Source organism: Paroedura picta, chromosome 9 (assembly GCF_049243985.1).
Source record: "Paroedura picta isolate Pp20150507F chromosome 9, Ppicta_v3.0, whole genome shotgun sequence".
Classification (NCBI taxonomy): Eukaryota; Metazoa; Chordata; class Lepidosauria; order Squamata; family Gekkonidae; genus Paroedura; species Paroedura picta.
This window is the reverse complement of record NC_135377.1, coordinates 39744372-39767640: the sequence shown is the minus strand read 5'-3', so window position 1 is coordinate 39767640 and position 23269 is coordinate 39744372. Positions and strand designations below refer to the sequence as shown.

The following is a 23269-nucleotide window of genomic DNA, read 5'->3' as shown; positions in this document are numbered from 1 at the left end:
CCAGAATGCAATAAAAGTAGTGACGCAGGCTCTCAAAGGTATGTGGGGCACATACCTGCTTTGGAGCGCTTTAATCTACTCCCCCCCCAAACACACACACATGCAAATCCCTTCCCTCCCCACTTACTCCTCCCCTCTCCCTTGACTCTTCCTTCCCTGACCTACTCTACATTCCCCCCCCACCGCATACACACAAACACATACAGAAAGAGTCCTCTCCCCTCCCTCCTTACCTCCTCTCCCAGGAGGGCCCTGGCCTCCTCTAGCCTGGAAGGCAACACCTGGGCCTGCGTGGGCATTGCGGCCTCTGCGCTGGCCCCCGGAGGCCTGGAAGGCAGCCACCCTTCCCCTAGAAGCCGCGTGGCCTCTGCCCCAGCCCCCAGGGCCTCCCCCACCACCCAGACTCCCTATTTCCTCCCCCTTGCTCTCTCTCTTCACCTTCACGGCAGCGCTGAAGGCCTCAGTACCGCCTCACAATATCCCCTAGCTGGACAGGGTGGCGATGGCCCACATAGTCGCCGCTCTGCCCTGCGACTGCCCACGCCTCCCTGGGCAGCACAGTGGTGGCCCAGCCTCCTCCCACAATGGTCCATGCAGCCCCAGCCAAACACCTGCCACAGCACCCTGCAACTGCCCAAGCCTCTTCTGGCGCACTCCCTAGGTAGAGCTATGGACGTCACGTCCTAATCCATTTTCATCCCAGGAGCCGCACCAGAGGATGTATTCCACATCAACAAGTTCTGCAAACTAGTCCACTGTGAATACAAGGTTTCTTAAACATCTAATTTCTGGTTTCCTGTATTCCTTTTTAGACCTGTACCTGTTGATGTAGAAGTTTTCAAATAACCATCAAGGCAAGGCAGGATATCTTGGTAATAAGGCTGCATTGTGTATCTAGGTATGTGAGCTGACCAGTCTTCCAGGGCATCCAGGGCCACCTCAGCCATTGGTGTATAGCTGAGTCCCAGCTTAAAAGCATTCTATTCAGGGAGCATAAAGAAAACTGTTAGATATTTTTTTTTAAGCGCATCCTTGGATAGCAGAAGTTTCCCATCTACCAGTAAGGTAAAATATCCTGTTTTCCTGAATGGAAAACTAATTTTTTTCACATATGCTGTTAAGAAAAAGAGAGCACTATTTTAAAATCACATTTTATAATAAACTATTTGTGTATATCTTCCCACCACCACGTGGAATCATCTTGCATTCACATTCATCTTCTTTTTGGGAAAATGCATCCTTAATGTTTACATTTTAAGTAAACCTACTTCTGCAAAGAGTTACAGATTAGATATGTAGGCTAACAATGATTCATAATAAAGCCACTATACATTTGCCTATTAATTCACCCACTGGCCCAAGGAAAATGCCATCATTAAAACTCCCAATCTAAATATGACTCTTTTATAAGTAAAAACATGGAAAAGGGACTTAAATCCACAAAATGGCTCTGCTACTCATTCACTGTTACGCACCTGCAAGGCAGGAATATACGCCTTGATGTCCAGCATGATGATGTCATGTGGCAAGGAAAGCACAAAAATCAGACATGAGGCTAAAAGTTCATCTTTGTATTGCTTCATCTTTGCTGTCACCTAGTGCAAGAGAGATAGATTAGTATTATTCTTAAATTTAAGAATGCCACTCCCGAGACAGGCTTGTGGCGGGTTACAGAGTGTTCAATAAAAACACCAATAAAAACCCCATTAAAAACAGGTTGACAAAATCATAGAACAAAACTGGAACAAAAATGGCGGTGATTCCTCAATCCCCTAACCCCCAAACAACCTCTAGTAAGGGGTAGAAAGAGGGGCCAAAGATAGTAAATGGCCTAACTGCTGCCTAACACCGGGGGGGACGGGGGGGGACTGATTTTCCTCACTACCCTGGTCTCGACCATAGGCCTGGTGGAATAGCTCCATTTTCCGGGCCCTGTGGAATGCCGAAAGTTCCCGTATGGCCCACAGCTCTCCCATGAGCTCATTCCACCAGGTAGGGGCCAGAACCGAGAAGGCCCTAGCCCTGGGTCGAGGCCAGGAGTGCTTCCTTGGGGCCAGGAATGACCAGTAAGTTTGAACCCACAGCATCATGCTCGGGGTGGGTGGGCATAGGGTGTAATATTAATACGCCCTGTAAATGAACCACCTAAACTCAAGTAGTCCTGGAAAATACGTCTTCGAAGACACATGAATCATACCCATCTATCAGTACTGTCTACTCTCACTGTTAACAGCTCTCCAGCATTCTACATGTGTCTACCTTTTAACTGATGACAGGGACTGAACATGAGACCTTCTGCTTGTAAAGCAGTTGCTCTACCACTGAGCCCTGACGCTATGTTCCATTCTGTATAACCCAAAAGGTTTAGGAGCTATTACTATATGAAGTAGGTTAAAACTGCAATTCTTAAAATTCTTAGATTAAAGCTTCATTAAAATCAGCTAATTTTTAATGTAAAAAGAGGTTGATTAATTATATTTCAGCCCTGAGTAAGGAGTCATCTGATGCCAAGTCTGTGTGTTTGTATTTAAGTAATGCAATCTGTACAAAGCATACAGTTTACACTTAAAACTGTCTGGGAAAGTCACATAATCACGTTTTTCTCTTGTCCAGAACCTCAAGACTCTTTAAATACATAGGTAAAGGTAAAGGTATCCCCTGTGCAAGCACCGAGTCATGCCTGACCCTTGGGGTGACGCCCGATAGCGTTTTCATGGCAGACTCAGTACGGGGTGGTTTGCCAGTGCCTTCCCCAGTCATTACCGTTTACCCCCCAGCAAGCTGGGTACTCATTTTACCGACCTCGGAAGGATGGAAGGCTGAGTCAACCTTGAGCCGGCTGCTGGGATTGAACTCCCAGCCTCATGGGCAAAGCTTTCAGACGGCTGCCTTACCACTCTGCGCCACAAGAGGCTCATAAATACATACATACATATAAAATAAAGATACAAAAAATCTGTTTACCTCTTTTCCAAATTTTGCAAATAATGCAAAGCAGGAACTCTTCTCAGGATTTTCAAGATTCTTGTTTTTACTCTTTGGACCAACACCCTGTCAAGCAGAAGAATATGCAGAATGGTACACATTTGGCCATACTTAAAAATAGTTTCAGTATTCTAATTTTTAAAAATATGCTACTGGATAATGGATGTATTCGGAAAAGAGTAATGTATACCAAGTCATGTGCACAGATCCACACAACCTTTTAAAATTTTACAATTTATGCTTATTTATAAAAAGCATCAAGACTATTCATGGGATCACAAGCTACTATACACGAACTTCCCATGTTTTGTGGTATCTGCCCCAATTTTAACTCAGAACTTGAAAGCAATTTCAAAAGTTAGGAACTCTGAGCTGGCAGCTCCTAGGGCCCTTTTAAAATGGGGTTTTGCCCATGCTGCCCTCCGGCCCACTCTCCCCCTGCTCCCACTGCAACAACTGACAGGCGGGTGGGGGCAACTTCTAGTTCACTTTTAAAGCAGGCTTTGCCCCCTAGTATATAAGTAACACGTGGCAGGGAACTTGTTGGTGTAGGATGTGTACAACTGCATACAATAATCCTCTGAACACAACGTTAAGGATCTGGCAGTTTAGACCCATAGATTTTTGAGAGCCAGTGTGACAATTCTATGGTTGACCTAGGATCTGAGAGATCCAGGTTCAACTCCCCAATGTGCTATGAAGCTTGTTGAGTGAACTGGGGCCACTCATTTTCTCTCTCACCACAACATATCCTAATAGGTTGTTGTGAGTAAGTTGTCCTCTTAGGTTGCTTCTATCCTCATAGGATGTTCAACAGAACATTAATACTACATTGAACACTTTGGAAAGAGAGTCTTCTACTTATATATGATTTTTCACCTCAAAATATTCTATTTTCTTAGCAATTTTCATGGCAATGGAAAGTAGCTTGTAGAATCCACTAATAAAAGGTGATTGTGTTGACTGTATAATCAGTTCGTAACCAAAGGAATACACCCATGGTTCAAAATATTCAATATGCTTCTCCGGAAGGATGTCTCTGTGAAGATAAAGAGAAAAGCAACAGGGAAACCATCAAGTTACACTGCAAAGCATGTATAACTTACTTTTGAAGGTAGACATGGAAAACAAACAGGTTAAAGAATGGATGGTCAAATGGTACCAGAACCTTGGTTATAATACACATTTGGAGAAATGGGAAAATATGTGGAAAAGAGGGATTCAATTTACACTTAGTATGGCTCTGAAGGAAAACTTTTACAAGATAATGTACAGATGGTATTTAACACTTGTGACTTTAACATACATAAGGGAATGGCAAATACTTGCTTGAAGTGTAAAGAAATTCCAGGCACCTTTTTCCATCTTTGGTGGACTGGTGTCAACGCTAAAAGATTTTGGGTTCAGATACATGATGGAATACAGACTATTTTAAGGATAAAATTCCAGTTTAAACCAGAGGTTTTCCTACTTGGATTAATAGACAAAGAAGTGGATAAACAATATAGGACCCTGTTTCAATATATGGTAACAGCAGCAAGGATTGTTTTTGCTAAGAAATAGAAAGACCTTCAAATACCAATAATAGAGAACTGGATCTTTAAAATAAGAGAACTTGCTAAGATGGCAAAATTGGCTATCTTACTGAAAGAAAACTCAGCAACTCTTTTTATAAAAGATCGGAAGCCCCTACTGTTACAAGTTATCCCCAAAATAAAACCCCCAACCATTAAAATAAGAGCATACAAAACAATGGCAGCAATATGATGAAAAACAAACAGTTCATAGTAGAATTCAAAGAATGGTACTATCATATTTTCCAGAAGTGGAGGATTAGAAATAGAAAGCAAAATAAGTAAATATAAAGAATGATAGTGCAGTAAATATATAAATGTGGTATGGTGTGCCACTTTGCTTACTTTTTTCAAAAATTGCTCCTGAAACTCCACTTTGTCATTAACTCTAACAGTTCAATCAAACCTAAACAGTGTTACACCCTTCCAAGTGCACTGAACAGGATTAGAAGGGTGCAGAATTGAATAGGATAAAACAGTAAATCCCTTAAGACAGGGCAATCATGAGTGGGAGCTTGGTAACAGAATAGCACAGAGGGACAGAAGCAGAATAACTAAAAGCATGAATACAGCAGCAGCTGTGTGTGATCAAATCTATGGTCCTATGGTGAACACGGCTAATAGTCACTGGTAAGCTACCATCCATGAATTTGTTTAATCCCCCTTTAAAGCCAATTCAATTGGCCATATTTATGCCTTACGCCATTGAATACTATAAGAAAATTGCTATTTGAGTGAAAAAGTACTTTGCCCATAAGGCTATGTAATCTCCAACTCCCAGATAAAATTGAGCAGGGTTTGGTTCCCTCGGTAACCAATAGAGGAAATGAGATCAGTGCACAGCACAGTGTAATTCACAACTCTGTCTGATGCTTCTTTAAAATACACGGACTATATCATACCTGCAGAACTCTACTAGGTTGATAAATGCTATAAAATCTTTAGGCTTGGTAGGATGAAGGTTTGCGGCTGGATCAGAAGTAGGAATTGTAAGATCAGCATCAGCATCATTTGTATCCCGGGGGAGCTGGAAATCAAGGGAACAGATATTTTAGTTGGCATCATGTATTTTTTTTCTTGTTCTGCAGGTGCACTGTGCAGTTTACAAAAGGACTGCTGTTTGTGACCTACTAAAATCTAAACAGCTTGGAATAATCTGCAATTAACCTCAGAATTCTCCATAACCAATCTTTTACCTTCTCTTCATTAACATTCTGTTTCTGAACTGTAAGATCCAGCTTCTCAATTATTTTTAGGATTGACTTTATGAGCTCATCATACAACAAACGATTTAGAGACTGTAATGGTGAATTTGCCATTAGACAAGTTTCATCTACCAACAGAGAGTCCTATTTGGAAGAAAAAGATAACTCAGATTAAAAAAAAAAGTTATTCCTAAATTATGAACTGCATTAAATACGCAAGTGTCTCAGAAGACATGATACAGAAGCACAAATGGATTTATGCCATAAATACAGGCATAGTGGCATTTCAGAAAACTGGAAGAATGGGGAGAAACAGACAGATACAGCTAGGTAAGCTGGGTATGAAATTATATAGGAAAGACAGGAAAATGTATTGGAGAGCAGAGTAATTCTCTGTCAAACAGTATACCTTAGCATTTTTTACCTTCATAGTATCACAGCTCAGTAAACTTCTAAAAATATCCAGGTAATCTTTATAGGTTGGCACTTTCCACTTCCCAGATCTAACTTCTCCAGGAGCAGGATGTTCTTCTGATGCAGAAATGCCTGTTCCAGAATTTTCCTACAAGTCACCACAGTATTGAAATAAACATATGCAAAATTATACTGTGCATACAACTATCCACAGTCAGCCTTAGGATATTATTATGGTATAATAAATTTAACATGGCTAATAATTAAAAAAAATAAGTGCAATCCATTGTGCCTAAACTGGAGCAACTCTGATATGACTACCTGACTTCAGAAGAAAAACACAACAGAGGCCCATTGTGCCAGCATATACTAACTATTTTATTCTGTGGCACTGCCAGGACATTTACGATATACATTTCTTCACTCTTAAAAAGAAGGTCTCCTGGAATTCAAGTGCATTGCTGCATAATTGTATTACTTGAAATAGCTTAGCAAGTATAACTTATAACAGTATCCGTGAAATGCTAAAGATTAGGAGCAAATTCAAAATATTTTGAAAGTGACATAAGTTGCAGACAATAGATTTATGGAGAAGCAGAAAACTATCAAACTACTAAAGATTTCACAGAGTTACTATTCCATGTCCCCCAGGGCAAAATATAACTCAAGAAACACACAGGTAGAATGGACCAGCATATACAGACACCAGAGGTGCTCCAAAAGCACTAATGTATTACTAGCTGCCTCAGCTGTGTCGATCATGTGATGGAAGGAAAGGCAAACTATTTTACACTACTGGTCAAGGTGACTTTAATTTATGAAAGGTTTAACAAGTGGGTTGTTACATATGGATAATCCATAATACACTTTGTACACAATTGTAGCACCAATTGCACTATTTAACATTTTCACCTCAAGCTGAGGATCCCTGATACCTGAAATAAAGAAACAAAATAGGGTACAGTATACAAAAAAGGCAAAAAAGAATGTGATAAGGAACATTTTTTCCACTTTATGCATATTTTTAATACCAAAATTATTCCCCAACAAACTTACCCTTAAAAAGGCAAGTGGTTTAGAACAGACTCTGATCAGACCTTGATGTACTGAAAATAAAAATATTTCAACACTTCTTTTTAAAAGATTAGGTGTAGTAAGAGAAGTCTGAATATTCTAACATAAATACATGCAGGCATACATTTATTAGATTTATTATCCGCCAGTATCAAGGATTGTCTTGCGGCCAATTACAAAAATAAAAGATAAAAACTGCCCAGAATTTAAAACATTTAAAACTCAAACCTACTCCAGTGCTGGAAAAAAGTCACAAAAATACGAGCTTCCCCCCCCCCCCCACTCCCAGCACCTCAGGCAAGAAGAACTCCTGCTAACTGTTCCGTATGGAGGGGCCCCTGGAATCCTTTGTAAAATTTAAAAGCACATTTAAATCAGCAACTATTGTCCTTAACATCTTGCTCTACTGATTACTCATATGTACTGAGAATTAAAAGTTGAGAAAGGGGGAAGAGAATATTTGAAGAGGCAGCAGCTGGAACTGTGCTGAATAACAGGACTTCAACAATTCCCAGAGCTCAATAAATACTTTGCAAACTTCTCCCAAACTTCAACTAGTACTAAAATGCAATCAATCAAAAATCATCTCCAGATTTTTAAAAACTCACCCACAGTGCTCATAATACTCCACAATACAGGCCCTTTGGTGGCAAGGGCTAAAAAAACCTTTACAATGGATTTGTAACATGTAGACTGCATTTTTATGCTATATTGTGGGAAACTATCTATCTGCACCACAATCAGGCGTTCAAGAACTGGAGAGTATACTTCAGGAATCTAAAAGGAAAAAAAATGGTATATTAGGACACAACACTTGCAAATTTACTAAAATAAAAACATTTAAGGTTTTTCAAAAGAGAAAATATTAATGATGCCACAATCCGCATCATCTGTTGGTTCACTCAGTTCCTAACTACAAAGGAACAGATTCACTAATGAGATTTAAATTGTGTACTTACTGTATCTATGTGGAATATGACACTTGCAATTGACTGAAGGAAGCTCGGTAGCTGATATACGTGGTCATCCATGGTTTCTGCCTCAGTGAGGTACATCTGCTTGCAGCGCTGAAGTAGCTCAACATACATGAAATCAACATCCTTAGAACTGATAGCTTTGCATGGCTTTAAAAAGAAAAAAACACACAAATATTTATTAGTTAAGACTAAGATGAGATTAAAATCCACATTCCAGTCATCACTGGAGATGATTCATGACACTGGAAGGGTCATCCTCACAGATGCAGGATCCACGTCCTGAAGATCCTGACAAATTCAAAACACTGTTTTTCTCCAAGTACTCACACATATGGATGCACATGCAGGCTGTGCAAAGAGCCATTAGGGTAAATGGAAGATCCCATTCATACCTCTCATATAATCATACCCAGGAGCATAAGTATTGTGAGGCACATGTGTGTGTGTGAGAGAGCATGAAAAGGGATATGGACGGCAAGAGCAATCTTTTTTTTACCTAAATAACCCCTTCTACTGCTTGCTCGCTCATTTAGGCAACACAAACAGGCAGGTCAAACAGCTACAAGAAGAAAAAATACCATGCTTCTGTTCAGTTACCCCGAGTTACAGTACTAGACTAAGGTTCAGAAAAAGGTGAGTCAAAGTTACTCATCTAATCCTCAAGCTCTGCATCAAACCTATTAGTTTGATTTCCCTTAAAATCTTCATGGGCCTCAAGCTATAATAATACTGAACTTCTAGCATCACCTATGAATTTATTAATTTTCAAACTGTAGAAAAATTAAGAATACATTTTTACATAACCTATGCCAAAAAAACCTAGGAAAGATAATTACATATTCTTTACTGGTCAACAGCAATGCTTCTACTCAACCCACCTACGACTCTCATTTTTTCTTCAACCTTCAGCCCCTACCTATTCCCCAGATTCCCCATTTCTATGAATTTGTTGTAGGCAAGTAAAGGAAGGCACAAGCCACTGTCCCCAGAGTGGCAGGGTGGAGGACAGATGGCTGGACAAGAGTTTGGGGAGCAGAATGTGGATGAGATTTCACCTCCTTGCTAGTTTGCCTTTGTGGGGATAAGCATGAGCCTGTGGTGCCACCACAATATCAGCCCAACCCATAAAACAGTAGAGTTGAGGTTCAGTGAGTTGAAGGTAGATTGGTGGTATCCCTCCCACCCCCAGTATCTCACCAATCCTTGCTTATATTTGTCCAATTATTAAATGCCAACATTTTCAAAATTCCAAAATTAATTCAGGAAACCTAAAGGTTTAAAAAGAGCCTCTTGTGGCGCAGAGTGGTAAGGCAGCCGTCTGAAAGCTTTGCCCATAAGGCTGGGAGTTCAATCCCAGCAGCCGGCTCAAGGTTGACTCAGCCTTCCATCCTTCCGAGGTCGGTAAAATGAGTACCCAGCTTGCTGGGGGGTAAACAGTCATGACTGGGGAAGGCACTGGCAAACCACCCCATATTGAGTCTGCCATGAAAACGCTAGAGGGCGTCACCCCAAGGGTCAGACATGACTCGGTGCTTGCACAGGGGATACCTTTACCTTTTACCTTTAAAGGTTTAAAGGACAACAAAAAACCTTATCGTGTCTAATTAAAGCACTTCAAGGATGTACTATATACTAGGGAGTATACAAAAAAGGTGAGTATTTTTCAGGTTCAGGTATATTGAACCTAAAAATATCAGTATTTCCCAATATGCTTGAATTCCAATGCTGGCATGGTATCTGGGTTTATCAAATATTGGAGAATGCCAATTTTTTCCAGCTCCATTATAATAGCTGGAGACCATTATACTCTAGAGTCCTCATAAGCTGTAATGGATAATTGACCTGAGAGTATCTTGGGCACTGGGGGGCTGTTTTTGTGATAGAGGGACCAGACTGGATAAGGGAGTCTAGTTACATGGGGCCCCAAAGACGGTGTCTCCATTGTTTCCAGTGGAGGGGAGAAAAGCATTTAAAGGGATTGCAGTCTCTTTAAACTCTCTTTAAAGTTTGTAAGATGCAGAGCAAGTGAACTCAGAAGGTGTTTAAAGGGACTGCAATCTCTTTAAAGACCTTTTTGAAGGCACGAACATACTTGAAAGGTGTTTAATGGGACTTCAACTCCTTTAAACACCCTTTAACTTCAGCACTCCCAAAAAATTCCAAATGTTTTGGGGGGTTTTCAGGCTTGGCCATTTTGGATAGCCAAAAAAAAAAAAAATTAAACAGATATCTGGCCGAAATAATACTGAAAAATACTGATGTATTTTTTTCCAGCTAAAATTAGCTGAATGCATAACCCTGCTATACACTCCAGTGAGAGAATCCTGCAATATATCAACAAGCTTTAGCAAAACGTGCTAAATATGCAATGTTTCTGTCATATTACTGTGTAAAGAAATAAATTACATACTGCTGCAAAAAGTCCATATCCGCGAATAGCAATAGACAGTTCCTTGTTGCTGGAGTCCATCTTTCTAATAATACTATAAAATTGTTTCATGAAGTAGTTCAGCGTGCCCTTGTGCGTTTCTGCATCCTTTGCAACCATTATAGAGATCTGCAAATAAATTAAACAAATTAACAAATTAAAAGTTGCTTTTCTTTTCCTTGAACAGGGCCCATGCTAATCTTCTCAGTACTGTTCCAGTTTCTGTCTATATGCTGAAGCAAGCATAAAAATAAAAAAGGGAAGAAGAAAAACTATAGTTAATTATTATACCCAGAGTCTATTCGATAATAGCCTCCTCAAACCAGACAGGTAAAGGTCACAATCTGCATATATACTGTTACATATCCATCAGCATACATTATTATGATGAAAGGAGCAAAATAGATCTCAGCAGCTGTGAGAACTATTATATGAAAGTACAGGTAAAACATATCATAATCAGAAATACCTCTTAATAGAGTGAATGTGCACTAGCTCCCATGCTGAACTACAACTGCACTCAAACTCCCACCTACAAGGTATATTACACTGTAACTGAGCAGTTTGTTTCTGTATGCCCATAGAAACAGGAGAAACCATGGTGAGACTAGCAAAGATAAATATGAAACAGACACAGGAAATAAAATTATGAGAAAGAGAGTAAAGATTCTCCTATAGCTCACTAACCAGAGAGAAGCATCTAGTTTGAGAAAGGATAAAATACTGGATCATAAGCTGCATTTATTTACCTGTTTAAGAAATGCATCTAGGGCTGAATTCCCAACTTTCCGCAGTTCTGCATTTTGATGGCCACACCATTTAGACATCACTTCGAACAGTGTGACATAGTTGTCCAGAAGGCAGGTACTAAACTGGACAGCATGCACGCTAAACAAATGTAGACCAGCTGCAAATTTTAAAACATTTAATTTAAATTTAAAATTTTGTTCCAGCTAGACAACTTAGCTGGTTCCAGCATGCTCTAACAGGCCAGAAGTTTCACCTTTCTTGGTGAATTACAATAAGCCATAAAGGTAAAGGTATCCCCCTGTGCAAGCACTGGGTCATGTCTGACCCTTGGGGTGATGCCCTCTAGTGTTTTCATGGCAAACTCAATACAGGATGGTTTGCCAGTGCCTTCCCCAGTCATCACCATTTACCCACCAGCAAGCTGGGTACTCATTTTACCGATCTCGGAAGGATGGAAGACTGAGTCAACCTTGAGCCGGCTGCTGGGATTGAACTCCCAGCCTCATGGGCAGAGCTTTCAGACTGCATGTCGGCTGCCTTACCATTCTGTGCCACATGAGGCTCTTACAATAAGCTATACATCCATAGAATTAGATACTTGGGCAGAAATTAAAAATTAAATAATTTGTCCATATTTTTTTAATATTACCGTATTTTATTTATTTACTTTCCAATGTATATGCTGCCCTTCTGTGAGGGATCAGGGTGGCTTACCATATTTATAAAAACAGAGTTAAGACATTTCCACATTAAAAATTAGAATTTAACATCAAAACATTAAGAAAATTAACATTAAAATCTAAGGAGTTTGTCGAATTCATTTTCATTTCTTATGCTGTGTAGTTGTCAGTAGCTGTGCTGTGTAGTTGTCAGTAGCTGGCATCTAGACATTATTTCCCCAAATCCTTATGTTCCTTTGTTTGTAGGGAGGACAGCTGTTGATCTGTAGGCCTCAACCATAGGCCTGGTAGAATAGCTCTGTGAACTGTTTTAGGTCCTGCAGAGCCCTGTTCTCTTTTGGGAGTTCATTCCACCAAGCTGGTGCAAGGGCCAAGAAAGCCCTGGCTTTGGTTGAGGCCAAGTTGATTTCTCTGGGATCCGGGATCTTGAGCAGGCTTTGTGTGCTTGACAAACTTAATTATTATTCTATTTTACCTCTTATAAGCAAAAAGGTACAAGTGCAATATCTATTTAAGCAAAAATAATCAGCTGTCCTAAAATATGGCTGTTTCGTTGGTGTATTCAATATAAAATAAAATTCTTACCCAGAGGCACTGCATATCTCTTCAAGTCAACCTGCAATACCAAAGGTTTTACCATAAAAAAACTTGTTACTCAAAGATACATTATCAAATATGATAATTTTGAATAAGCATACATCATACCTGTGGATTTATTGCCTTCACTGCAAAATCAAATATCTCCTTTGAAGTCTGTGGATCTAAGTTGAAACAACCATGATATGGTCAGTATGATATTAAGTCTCTTATCAATATGGTAAGAAGAAATCAGGTCTTCTAAAAAATCTATTCTTCAAATAAGTTTTGTTAACATAGGTCCATATTAGTTTTCTTACCACATGAAATTAAACCAATCTTTAACCCTCCCCCCGCTCCGGAGGAGCGGGAGGAATAAAGGAGTAAGGGCAAGTGGGGAGGAGTTAGGGCGGGCCCTGTCCGGGATAAAAACTCGGAGGGCCCAATCAGGAGCCGCGAAGCGGCTCCTGATTGGGCCCTCCGAGTGTCACTCGAGGGCCAAGCAGCCAATGGGGAGCCGCGCAAAGCGCGGCTCCCCATTGGCTGGTTGGCCCAGCCTCGCCTGCCGAGCCTGCCCCTGGGCCCGGCAGTAGGCCGCAAAGCCTGCCGCCCCCGTCCCGAGCCTTCTGCCGGGCCCTGGGGCAGCCGAGCCTGCCCCTGGGCCCGGCAGTAGGCCGCAAAGCCTGCCGCCCCCGTCCCGAGCCTTCTGCCGGGCCCTGGGGCAGCCGAGCCTGCCCCTGGGCCCGGCAGTAGGCCGCAAAGCCTGCCGCCCCCGTCCCGAGCCTTCTGCCGGGCCCTGGGGCAGCCGAGCCTGCCCCTGGGCCCGGCAGTAGGCCGCAAAGCCTGCCGCCCCCGTCCCGAGCCTTCTGCCGGGCCCTGGGGCAGCCGAGCCTGCCCCTGGGCCCAGCAGAAGGTCCCAAGGCCACCTACCTTACTCTGTTCCTCCCTTCCTCCCAGCATTCCCTTTCTCCTTCCCTTCCTCCCAGCATTCCTTTTGTTTTTCCCTTTCTCCCTTCTTCCCTCTCCTCCATCTGCCTCTTTCTGGCTACCTGTTTCTCTCCCTCTTCTTCTGTCTCTATCTTCCTCCCTTTCTTTCTGTCTTTCTGTCTCTCTTTCTCCTTTTCCTCCTTCCTTCACCCCATCCCTCCACCCATCCATCATCCTAGGGCCCGCTGTATTTTGCCCACAGCGGGCTTAATATCTAGTCCTTCATAATAATAAATGTAGAAATTTGGAAAAAGTTATGTCTAGGATCAGTGAATACATCCAGTAAATGAAGATAAACGCAAAGGATTAAATAATCCACTGAGAACACTTGTCACTGTATTAGCATAATTGTGAACCGGCGTAAGGCCTTCCTTAGATATGAAGCACAAGGACAGGAGGATAGAGACTTTGCCTCCATTGCTAGCAAATACATGAAAGGTCAGACGAAAGGAGGTCTATTTTTGGAGAACCAAAATCATTAGCAGTACAATCCTAGAGAGAGCTCCACCCTTCTACTGTGATTCTGCTTATGACTCCACTACAGGACTGCTAAAAGGGAGGAGGGAGAGAGTCAGTCTATGACAGCTATGGATCTTGGTACTTCAGACTGTCTATGACATATCACAGAAATGGAGGTGCAGAGAATCTGGTCTGGTGAGCCCTGCAAGGCTTATGAACTGGGGGACCAATGGTCAAATCTCTACAAAGTTTAGGAGGGAGCTATTTCATGAAGTCTTGAGTAACACTATGATACTCTCAAGGAACTTAGAATGTTTTAAAAAAGAAAATTACTATACCTTCATCCATGGACTTTGTAAAATTATACATCAGTGCAGACAGCCCTTTCAGACACCCAGCTACTACTGGGAATTTGGGCTCTCTTGTCGAAGATGTCATCTAAAAAAATGGGAGGAGGGGGCTAGGGTCAAGTCACATACCAAAGCAGATTGATATTCTAAGACAAACGCATAATAAAAGACACTATTGCTACAAGAACTGAGACAGATTCTTTTACAAATTTTGGGGATTTTCTTTTCAATTACACATTTCCAAGGAATTACACATTTCCAAGGAATCATCCAAGGGACCAAGCCCTATGAAGATAGGTTGAGGGACTTGGGAATGTTCAGCCTGGAGAAAAGGAGGTTGAGAGGGGACATGATAGCCCTCTTTAAGTATTTGAAAGGTTGTCATTTGGAGGAGGGCAGGATGCTGTTCCCATTGGCTGCAGAGGAGAGGACACGCAGTAATGGGTTTAAACTACAAGTACAACGATATAGGCTAGATATCAGGAAAAAAATTTTCACAGTCAGAGTAGTTCAGCAGTGGAATAGGCTGCCTAAGAAGGTGGTGAGCTCCCCCTCACTGGCAGTCTTCAAGCAAAGGTTGGATACACACTTTTCTTGGATGCTTTAGGATGCTTAGGGCTGATCCTGCGTTGAGCAGGAGGTTGGACTAGATGGCCTGTATGGCCCCTTCCAACTCTATGATTCTATGATTCTATGACTCAATCCAGCAAAAGTCAGCAATGGTTAAGTCCTGGAATTAATCAAACTGAATGAAGTCAACGAAATTTCATTCCATGGTTTTCAATAGGACTTATTTGCAACCAACTTCTGAAAAACTGTGCCCATTGTATATTACACAAAACCAGAATCTCCTTATGACCTTGTTGACAAAACATAACAAGTTAGATGAATTTCCCAATGAAATAAGTTATGCTGTAGATCAGCAAATGGATATAGTTAATAGTTCTGATAGACTGCAAAGGTAGCTGAGTATTCTGAACTTTTTTATAAGCGTATGTGTAACAAGCGTAGCTAATGCTCATAAAGAAGTAAACAGTAACAATGGTTAGGATTCTGTTTCACAACAATAAGAGTTTTACAGTTCACTTTTCTAGTATATTGCTCCTATCTTCCCTCTAGCACTGATTATAACTTTTCCGCCCTACCCATTCCAAGGTGCTGACACTTCAAGTTAGGAAACAGCAAATCTTTCCCCCCAAAATTACCTATACTCAGTTAAGGAAGATTTTAAAATACTTACTCTGAACACGTTAAAACATATACAAAATGTTAACAATGTCCCACAACTCCATCCCCTTACCTGTGTTTTCAGTTCACCCAAATAAGCTCGGAATAGTTTTTCAGAGTTTTCAAGCATGTCACTAGGTTGGACTTCTCCCAAGACTCCAAGGAGCTCATAAATCCTTTCCAGCACTTAAAAAAAAAAGTTCAGCATCCTAATCATACATTTATTTGGAAACAGCTGAATCAATGGCTTCATTGTGCCCACCCTCCCTATCCTGACCTTTATCTTTGCCGTGTATACTAGCACTTTTATTCTAATAGCCACAAAAAGCGAAAATTAATCCTACCTGGGTTTTCTGTGACTGAGATTATTAATTATTTATTGTATGGCATGTGTAGTATAACCAGGAGATCTGAGGCTCATCTGACATCCAGGCAAGGGACGTTAGGAGGTGGTTTGCCATTACCTGCCTCTGTGTCATGACCCCTCGTCTTCCTTGGAGGCAAATAGCAGTCAGAGTTAGCCCTGCTTAGCTTCCAAAATCTCACAGGATCAGGCTTGCCTGGGTTATCCAGGTCAGGGCCATGGCCAGGAGAAAAGGTAAGACTGATTATACTTTTTATTGCCACCATTATAAAAAAATTGGAAAAAAGGAAGAAGCTAACATACTTGGTAGCAGTTCTAAGCCTTTACACCTGCCACATCTTCAACAACTATAGGTTTCTGCTCATAATACAGCAGTCAGAAGGGAAATGAATGGAAAGGTGCTCATCCCATCCCTTAAAGCCCAAACACTTTGATCAGATATTTCCTCTTCAGAAGAGGGAAAAAGAAGCAATAATTCCTTAGCTGTAGCTCCAGAATATTCACACTCTGTAAGGTGAAGAATCCATGTCAGCGAACATGGAGAACACAAGGAAGAATAATTATCTGTTGAGTAACAGATAAACCAAAAAGGAAACTAGCTAGGTTATAGACAGTTACGGGATACAATTTTCACAAGGAGAAACCCTATATTTGCTAGCATAGGGTCAAGCCTTCAAAGAGGCAAATGGCCTACAAACCTAAAACAATGGTGCCGGCACTATTTAGCCGCACTCAAAAACCTGTAACAAATACAGCAATAACCAACCCAAACTAAGTTGTGGTCACTACGCAGCTTGGGAATCATGTGGCTTTTTTTCTTGTCACTGGAAGCTCCCATGAAACTTGGGAGATAGGGGAGTGCGACGCAAAAAAGCCTCTGACTTGGTAGCAAGACAAGGCAATGTGAGTGCACTTGCAAGCTATGCCTGCTGAGGAGCACCCTAAGGAGGCCTTCTTGGAAGTAATTCCCATTTATTCCATGGAGCTTCTTCTCAGGAGAGTGCTTTTAGGTCTGTAGCCTTTGTGATGCGGTACTAAGACTGTCAGCTGTTTGGTTGCCATGTCATCCGCTGCCTCTATGAGCAGCTTGAGAGACAGAAAATATGCAGGTGAAATTGGGCTGTTCACAGTGCTAAATTTTATAAGGAAGCTAGTGAAGCAGCCCATGATTTATGTTTTCCAAGAGTCATGGCATGTGACAAAGGAGGCTGGGGCACTTTCTTGAATCGTGTGGTACAGGCACTTCAGGATGGCAAACTGTTTGTACCACTGGAGGCACTAAGCAGCCAAGCTTCAAAAGTGCATACTGAAATAAAATTGAGGTATTAAACTTTTTATTGATTTGTAAAATTAAGGTATGGCACTTTGTTGTTCAGATGTCTATCAAACAGCCCTACTAACTCTGAGCACAATGCACAGGGAATACACATGAGAACAGTGGTCCCCAACCTTTTTATCACCAGGGACCGGTCAACACTTGACAATTTTATTGAGGCCGGGGGGGGGGGTAGTCTTTTGCCGAGGAACGTCGCCTCCGCCTGAGCCCCTGCTCCACTTGCTTTCCCACTGGTGCCCCTGACTTCCCACCGCCCACTGGGGGGCGCTGCCAGCAGCAGCTGCGCAGTGGCATGCCGAGGGGGAGCCCCAGCCATGGCGGCCGCCGGAGAGCACCAAAGGTGAGCTGGCAGCAGAGTGGCAGGGCAGCCCCCGAGGCAGCAGCCAGGGAGGAGGACGAGTAGAAGCCACAGCCCGGTACCAACTGATCCACGGACGGGTCCCGGTCGCCGGACCAGGGGTTGGGGACTGCTGCTCTAGAACACAATGACAGTGATTGTCAATGAGGCCTGCTGTGAACCAGGGAGTACAACTACCCTAAGCTTATTTTTACTGGATTATGTCTGAATGCGTAAGACTTAATTCTGGTGACACACCATTTTCCAGCTTTTAAAAGTTAACATAAATATAGAATTACCTGTATCCGAAACTTTACTTTTTACAGAAAGTTCACAATAGAATTTGTTAAAGATTTCTCCAACTTTCATGTCCTCCATCACACCAGCTGATCGTACATTGTGAAGCAGCTAGAAAGATATTTGTAATAACCATTACATTTTAAAAAGCTAGAACAAGATAACAGAATACCATATTTTCTTTATAACAAAATGTCAGTCTTTATAGACTCTTGGATAAAGATCAAGATGCCAGGAAAATGTGTTGTCAAATAAAAGCTGCCATTAATGCGTTGCTGTTTTGTACTGAAACAGAAGAGCAAAAAAGGAACACAACTTGTATACACAAGCTAGGAACCTAAAAGGTTGAACAGCAGCAGAATATATTAAATATCAAAATGCATACAGTTATTTCAATTCATGTGTACATATAAAATTTTAAAACATCAATGTATATCATGCACTATTACACAAATTCAAAGCATTCTGACACATGGATTAATGACACAACATTCTATGAGACACATAAGAATACCCTCAGGGTGAGAGAGGGCTTCAATAAGGCTGGCACTTTGAAGAATATTTTACTTGGGGGATTCAAAGAGCTATATAAAGACACATTTCATACATGTGGGAGCCTCTGCATTCATATTTTTACCACCTTATAGTCCCCATTATTACATTGCATGAGTGTATTTAAATATTAAACCACTGAAGAAGACCCCAAGAGGGGTTGAAATGCAAAACTGTTTTGTATTCTCTTCCCAAAGGTATTTAATTCTTCCTAGCAATCACTTACTTAAATATAATCTCCATTGTGGAGATTAAAGATAATCTCCAAACATACTACTGCAATAACCTTTGATTATTTTACACATAAGTATGAAAAACTATATGTTCCCAGAAACAAGGATAAAGTTGCAATTAGACATACTGCAATTTCTGTGTTTTGTTGTTGTTGTTATGTGCAAAGTCGTGTCCGACCCATCGCGACCCTATGGACAATGATCCTCCAGGCCTTCCTGTCCTCTACCATTCCCCGGAGTCCATTTAAGTTTGCACCTACTGCTTCAGTGACTCCATCCAGCCACCTCATTCTCTGTCGTCCCCTTCTTCTTTTGCCCTCGATCGCTCCCAGCATTAGGCTCTTCTCCAGGGAGTCCTTCCTTCTCATGAGGTGGCCAAAGTATTTGAGTTTCATCTTCAGGATCTGGCCTTCTAAAGAGCAGTCAGGGCTGATCTCCTCTAGGACTGACCGGTTTGTTCGCCTTGCAGTCCAAGGGACTCACAAGAGTCTTCTCCAGCACCAGAGTTCAAAAGCCTCAATTTTTTGACGCTCGGCCTTCCTTATGGTCCAACTTTCGCAGCCATACATTGCAACTGGGAAGACCATAGCCTTGACTAAACGCTTTTGTTGTCAGGGTGATGTCTCTGCTTTTTAGGATGCTGTCTAGATTTGCCATAGCTTTCCTCCCCAGGAGTAAGCGTCTTTTAATTTCTTTGCTGCAGTCCCCATCTGCAGTGATCTTGGAGCCCAGGAAAATAAAATCTGTCACTATCTCCATTTCTTCCCCATCTATTTGCCAGGAATTGAGAGGGCCGGATGCCATGATCTTTGTTTTCTTGATGTTGAGTTTCAAGCCAACTTTTGCACTCTCCTCTTTCACCCGCATCAACAGGCTCTTTAGTTCCTCTTCGCTTTCTGCCATTAGAGTAGAGATGCATATTTCCTCCTGAAGTTTGATATTCTTTCTACCATGAATATCACTGACTTAAAGATTAATTTACAATTACAAAACATACTACTGTAACATTCCTATGGCAATGAATTTTGAGTATCATTCTAATTGTACCCTACAGTGCAATTCTCAACCAAGTTACACCTTTATAAATTCAGTGAAATATATGAGTTTTGAAGGAAGTAAGGATGGCACTGACAGATATTCTAATACAAAGTTTGCTGCTTAAGTTCTCTTCTGGAGAAAAGAAGGCTAAAATTTCTTAAATAAATACCTTAATAAGTAGCTCTAGGGCTGGGATCCTGCATTTTGCTGATTTATCCTTTGTATAAACACTAATACATGTTCGCTGCACGTTAAAAGAGAATAAACAAATCAGTAATTGATGTACCACATTTTAAAAGCAATAACTTGTTCTTCAGCATTTTCCTTAGGATACCAGTCTACATGCGCAGAAAAGTACGTCCTGTTTCCCTTAAATGCTCTTGTAAAATGCCAAACATGTAATGCACTTTTCAAAGTACCCTGGATGTGTTAACAATAATGCTAGATTTATACTAAAATGCTAGATTATTATTGCCTAAAATGCTAGATTATTATTGCTGGACAGAGTTGAAAATACAATGCTAAGTATGTAATTCTGTTTATTACTTACAGTAACTTGACTGTTGACAGTGTTAGAATGAACAGGGGAGTATGTAACTAAAAAAGGTTTAACAAGTATATTCATCTAAAAGCTAGTCATTTCCCTCACCTACCTTTACATCATGTGCATAAGGGTGAACATGCTGTCCAATCTTTTCCAGAAAAGCACAAAGAAACTTTAATATTTCTTCTCTGCAATCACGAAACTGAAAATAGATCACATTAAAAATATTTTCTCCAAACCATAGAAGCAATTAGACAACAAACATGTGAAATTAATAAGAATTCAAATTGACTTGTCAAATAGATTACTTGCTCAAAAAACATTTTACCAATCCAGACACACCTATGTTCGTTTTTTGTGGCACAGGCTGGCCTAAAAGGGAAAAAATAACTTATCTCTTCCTATTTGTTTATTTAATTTGACTTACATCCCACCATTCTCATAGCGCCACAAGGCATATGGGGGGGGGGGGGGGAATCAAAAACACTTCTCTGCTTTGTAACCAGGAAGCAACTATTACCGACCATTTGCATGCATGATATAAACTATGATTAATACTTACTTCTTCTATGCTCAGTGATTTGTGGATAAATGCAAGTAACCCATCCTTTTTAGAAAAGACCAATGAAGTCTGTAAAGCTGTAGAAGAGAAAATAAAGGTTTAAAAGCATGCACCAAAGCAAATTTCTACAAATGGATGGTTCTAGAATACATATTATACAGATAAAAACATCTAAAGGTAATCAAATTACTAGTTGATATAAATTAGCTTATGGGCCTAGTTATATAGAACATCTGTTCACATCTACGTATCATACAAATGAAACAGAATTCCTCCTGTGGAATGATGGAATGTGCCCACAGTTCTTTAATGTTTCAGTCTAAAATTATTCTCCTTCAGTACAGAAATGTGAAATTTGAGAAATTTCAACTACAGGTTTATAGTAAATACCTTTCCCTTTAGAAAAGCATTCCACTATAATCGAGGTATTTCTCATTATAGAATTATAGTGAAGCACTGTAACTATTAGATTGACTGTCATTGGCCCATTATGCACGGCCGCCGAAACGGCAATTTCGGGTCACATGGAAAACGCGGAGGGGGAAGACGCGACGCACACCGGTTATGCACGGGGCGTGACGGCGGCACAACCCAGAGTAACCAATTATGCACGTGGCGATCCCGGCGCCACTTCTGGTTGCGCCCCGGTCACCCGGAAGCTGCGCTTTCTTCCACGTTTCACTGACGCGGCTTTTTCGGCACCGAAGCTGCAGCCGGTTGCAGCCGGCACTGTGCGTTATCCGTGATTTTAGTCGCCGCCATTCCACCCCGAATGTGCGTTATTCCCCCTGTGCATAATGGGTCAATCTCATGCTACAATTAATACTATCAAATGTCTTCTGGCAAGTGCTAATACTCACATATTTAACTGGCTTGCTTATTTTATGCAAGTTATATTCATGATTATATTCAGAAAAAGTTAACTTTTTGTGGAATTATTACACTACATTCGTGATAAATTTGCTCACAGCCCAACTTCAAACCTTTGCCATTGTTTTTCTTTTCTAAACCATTTCCTGCTTAATGGGCATTCAAAACCGTTTGCATGACCCCTAGGAACGAGAGAATATGGATTTTCTTCCCCTAGTGAATTCTAAATACTCCCAGGAGCTTTAACAAGGTGATTTCTTCCATTTGCTTTTAACTGACCCTCAAGATGTATTTCCAGAGCCTATCTGCTCTTTATCAGACCATTTTTCAAGAGAGGTCCTTCAGTTTTTTTACAGAGTCCTATTTTCCAACATTCTCGGGGAACGTCTAGTCTTGCCCCCAGTTGGCCTGGGCCCATTCTGCACATAACAGATAATGCACTTCCAATGTGCATTTGCAGCTGGATTTTCCTGCACAGAACAGGAAAATCTACTTCAGCATTGAAAGTGCATTATCTAATGTGGGCAGAATGGGCTCTGGTTTTGTTGCTTTTATGATTGGGAGTGATGATGATGATAATGGCAACTCAAAAACTTGTTTCCTATAATGCCACATTTTAGCTGGCCCTAATATAAAAGGTGTAGCCCTACTGTTGGGTGGCTGTTGTTTGCGGGAAGTACTGGAATACGTTTATTCACTTGGTTACGGTACTTGTCGTCCACCTGCCTCGGGGCGAGACACAAGGCGGCTGACGGTGTGTAAATCAATGCAAGCAAGAGGCTGCGCCATTCAGCAGCAACGATGGATCGACAAAGTGCGCCTGGGCAGGCGGCCGGGAGTTCCGCAGCTGCAAACCCGCTTGCGGGAAGAAAAGCTTCTAACTGTAATGAAGTCTTTCCCACAACCCGCGCCCCAAGTGCCCAAAGCCCGTCCTGGAGCCCCCGCGCTGCTCTCAAAGGCGCCGCCTACGCACCGCGAACGACCTCCCCGCGGCTCGTCACGCACGCCTCGGCCAGGGAACGGACCACGCTGTGGCCACGAAGAGCGGCGCCGGCAGGGTCCGGGCTTGGCAGGGTCCCGTGCAGCTGGAGCAGAAGCCCCTGCAGCCCCGCGCCGGCGACAGGCGAGGGAGCCGCCATGATGCCTCCCGCCCGGCCGCCCAGCAAGCACCGGGCCCAGAGGGAAGGGGGCGGGGCCAGACCCCGTGGTGGGCGGGCGCGAAGGCGGCGATTGGCTTCCCAAGAGGAAAGGGGCGCTGGACGAGACCATCGTCACCCCAAGGCTGGACGCCGTGCCCCGGGCGCAGTTTTCTGTGGCGGTTTTCACTACCCTGCCACTATCAATAGGCTGCCCCGCTTCGACTCTGCGGCTACGAAATCGGTCAGACGTGAGGGGGGGGGGCATGATGAGAAAGGGCTCCGAGACAGACGGCCGCTCGTGGCGCCAAATG

The 23269-nt window shown here is 42.0% G+C and overlaps 1 protein-coding gene and 1 non-coding gene across 2 annotated transcripts in view; both read right to left on the bottom strand.

Moving 5' to 3' along the window:
- PRKDC (protein kinase, DNA-activated, catalytic subunit) overlaps positions 1 to 23004 on the bottom strand; it is a 100779-nt gene extending 77775 nt beyond the window's left edge. The window contains exons 1-21 of the mRNA XM_077352448.1: positions 22793 to 23004; positions 20950 to 21026; positions 20497 to 20589; positions 20013 to 20087; positions 18023 to 18131; positions 15760 to 15872; positions 14448 to 14547; positions 12793 to 12848; positions 12673 to 12703; positions 11407 to 11564; positions 10640 to 10786; positions 8212 to 8376; positions 7861 to 8029; positions 7235 to 7284; positions 6189 to 6326; positions 5756 to 5908; positions 5462 to 5586; positions 3865 to 4024; positions 2965 to 3051; positions 1476 to 1595; positions 821 to 980 (exon numbers count right to left, since the gene is read on the bottom strand). Of these exons, the coding sequence (XP_077208563.1) occupies positions 821 to 980; positions 1476 to 1595; positions 2965 to 3051; positions 3865 to 4024; positions 5462 to 5586; positions 5756 to 5908; positions 6189 to 6326; positions 7235 to 7284; positions 7861 to 8029; positions 8212 to 8376; positions 10640 to 10786; positions 11407 to 11564; positions 12673 to 12703; positions 12793 to 12848; positions 14448 to 14547; positions 15760 to 15872; positions 18023 to 18131; positions 20013 to 20087; positions 20497 to 20589; positions 20950 to 21026; positions 22793 to 22958 (2452 nt within the window). The 5' untranslated portion in view covers positions 22959 to 23004. The remainder of the gene's footprint in view (positions 1 to 820; positions 981 to 1475; positions 1596 to 2964; positions 3052 to 3864; positions 4025 to 5461; positions 5587 to 5755; positions 5909 to 6188; positions 6327 to 7234; positions 7285 to 7860; positions 8030 to 8211; positions 8377 to 10639; positions 10787 to 11406; positions 11565 to 12672; positions 12704 to 12792; positions 12849 to 14447; positions 14548 to 15759; positions 15873 to 18022; positions 18132 to 20012; positions 20088 to 20496; positions 20590 to 20949; positions 21027 to 22792) is intronic.
- LOC143845293 (U6 spliceosomal RNA) lies at positions 10800 to 10903 on the bottom strand. Its single transcript, XR_013234348.1, has one exon. It is a non-coding gene; the product is annotated as a U6 spliceosomal RNA (small nuclear RNA).
- Positions 23005 to 23269: the final 265 nt, after the last annotated feature.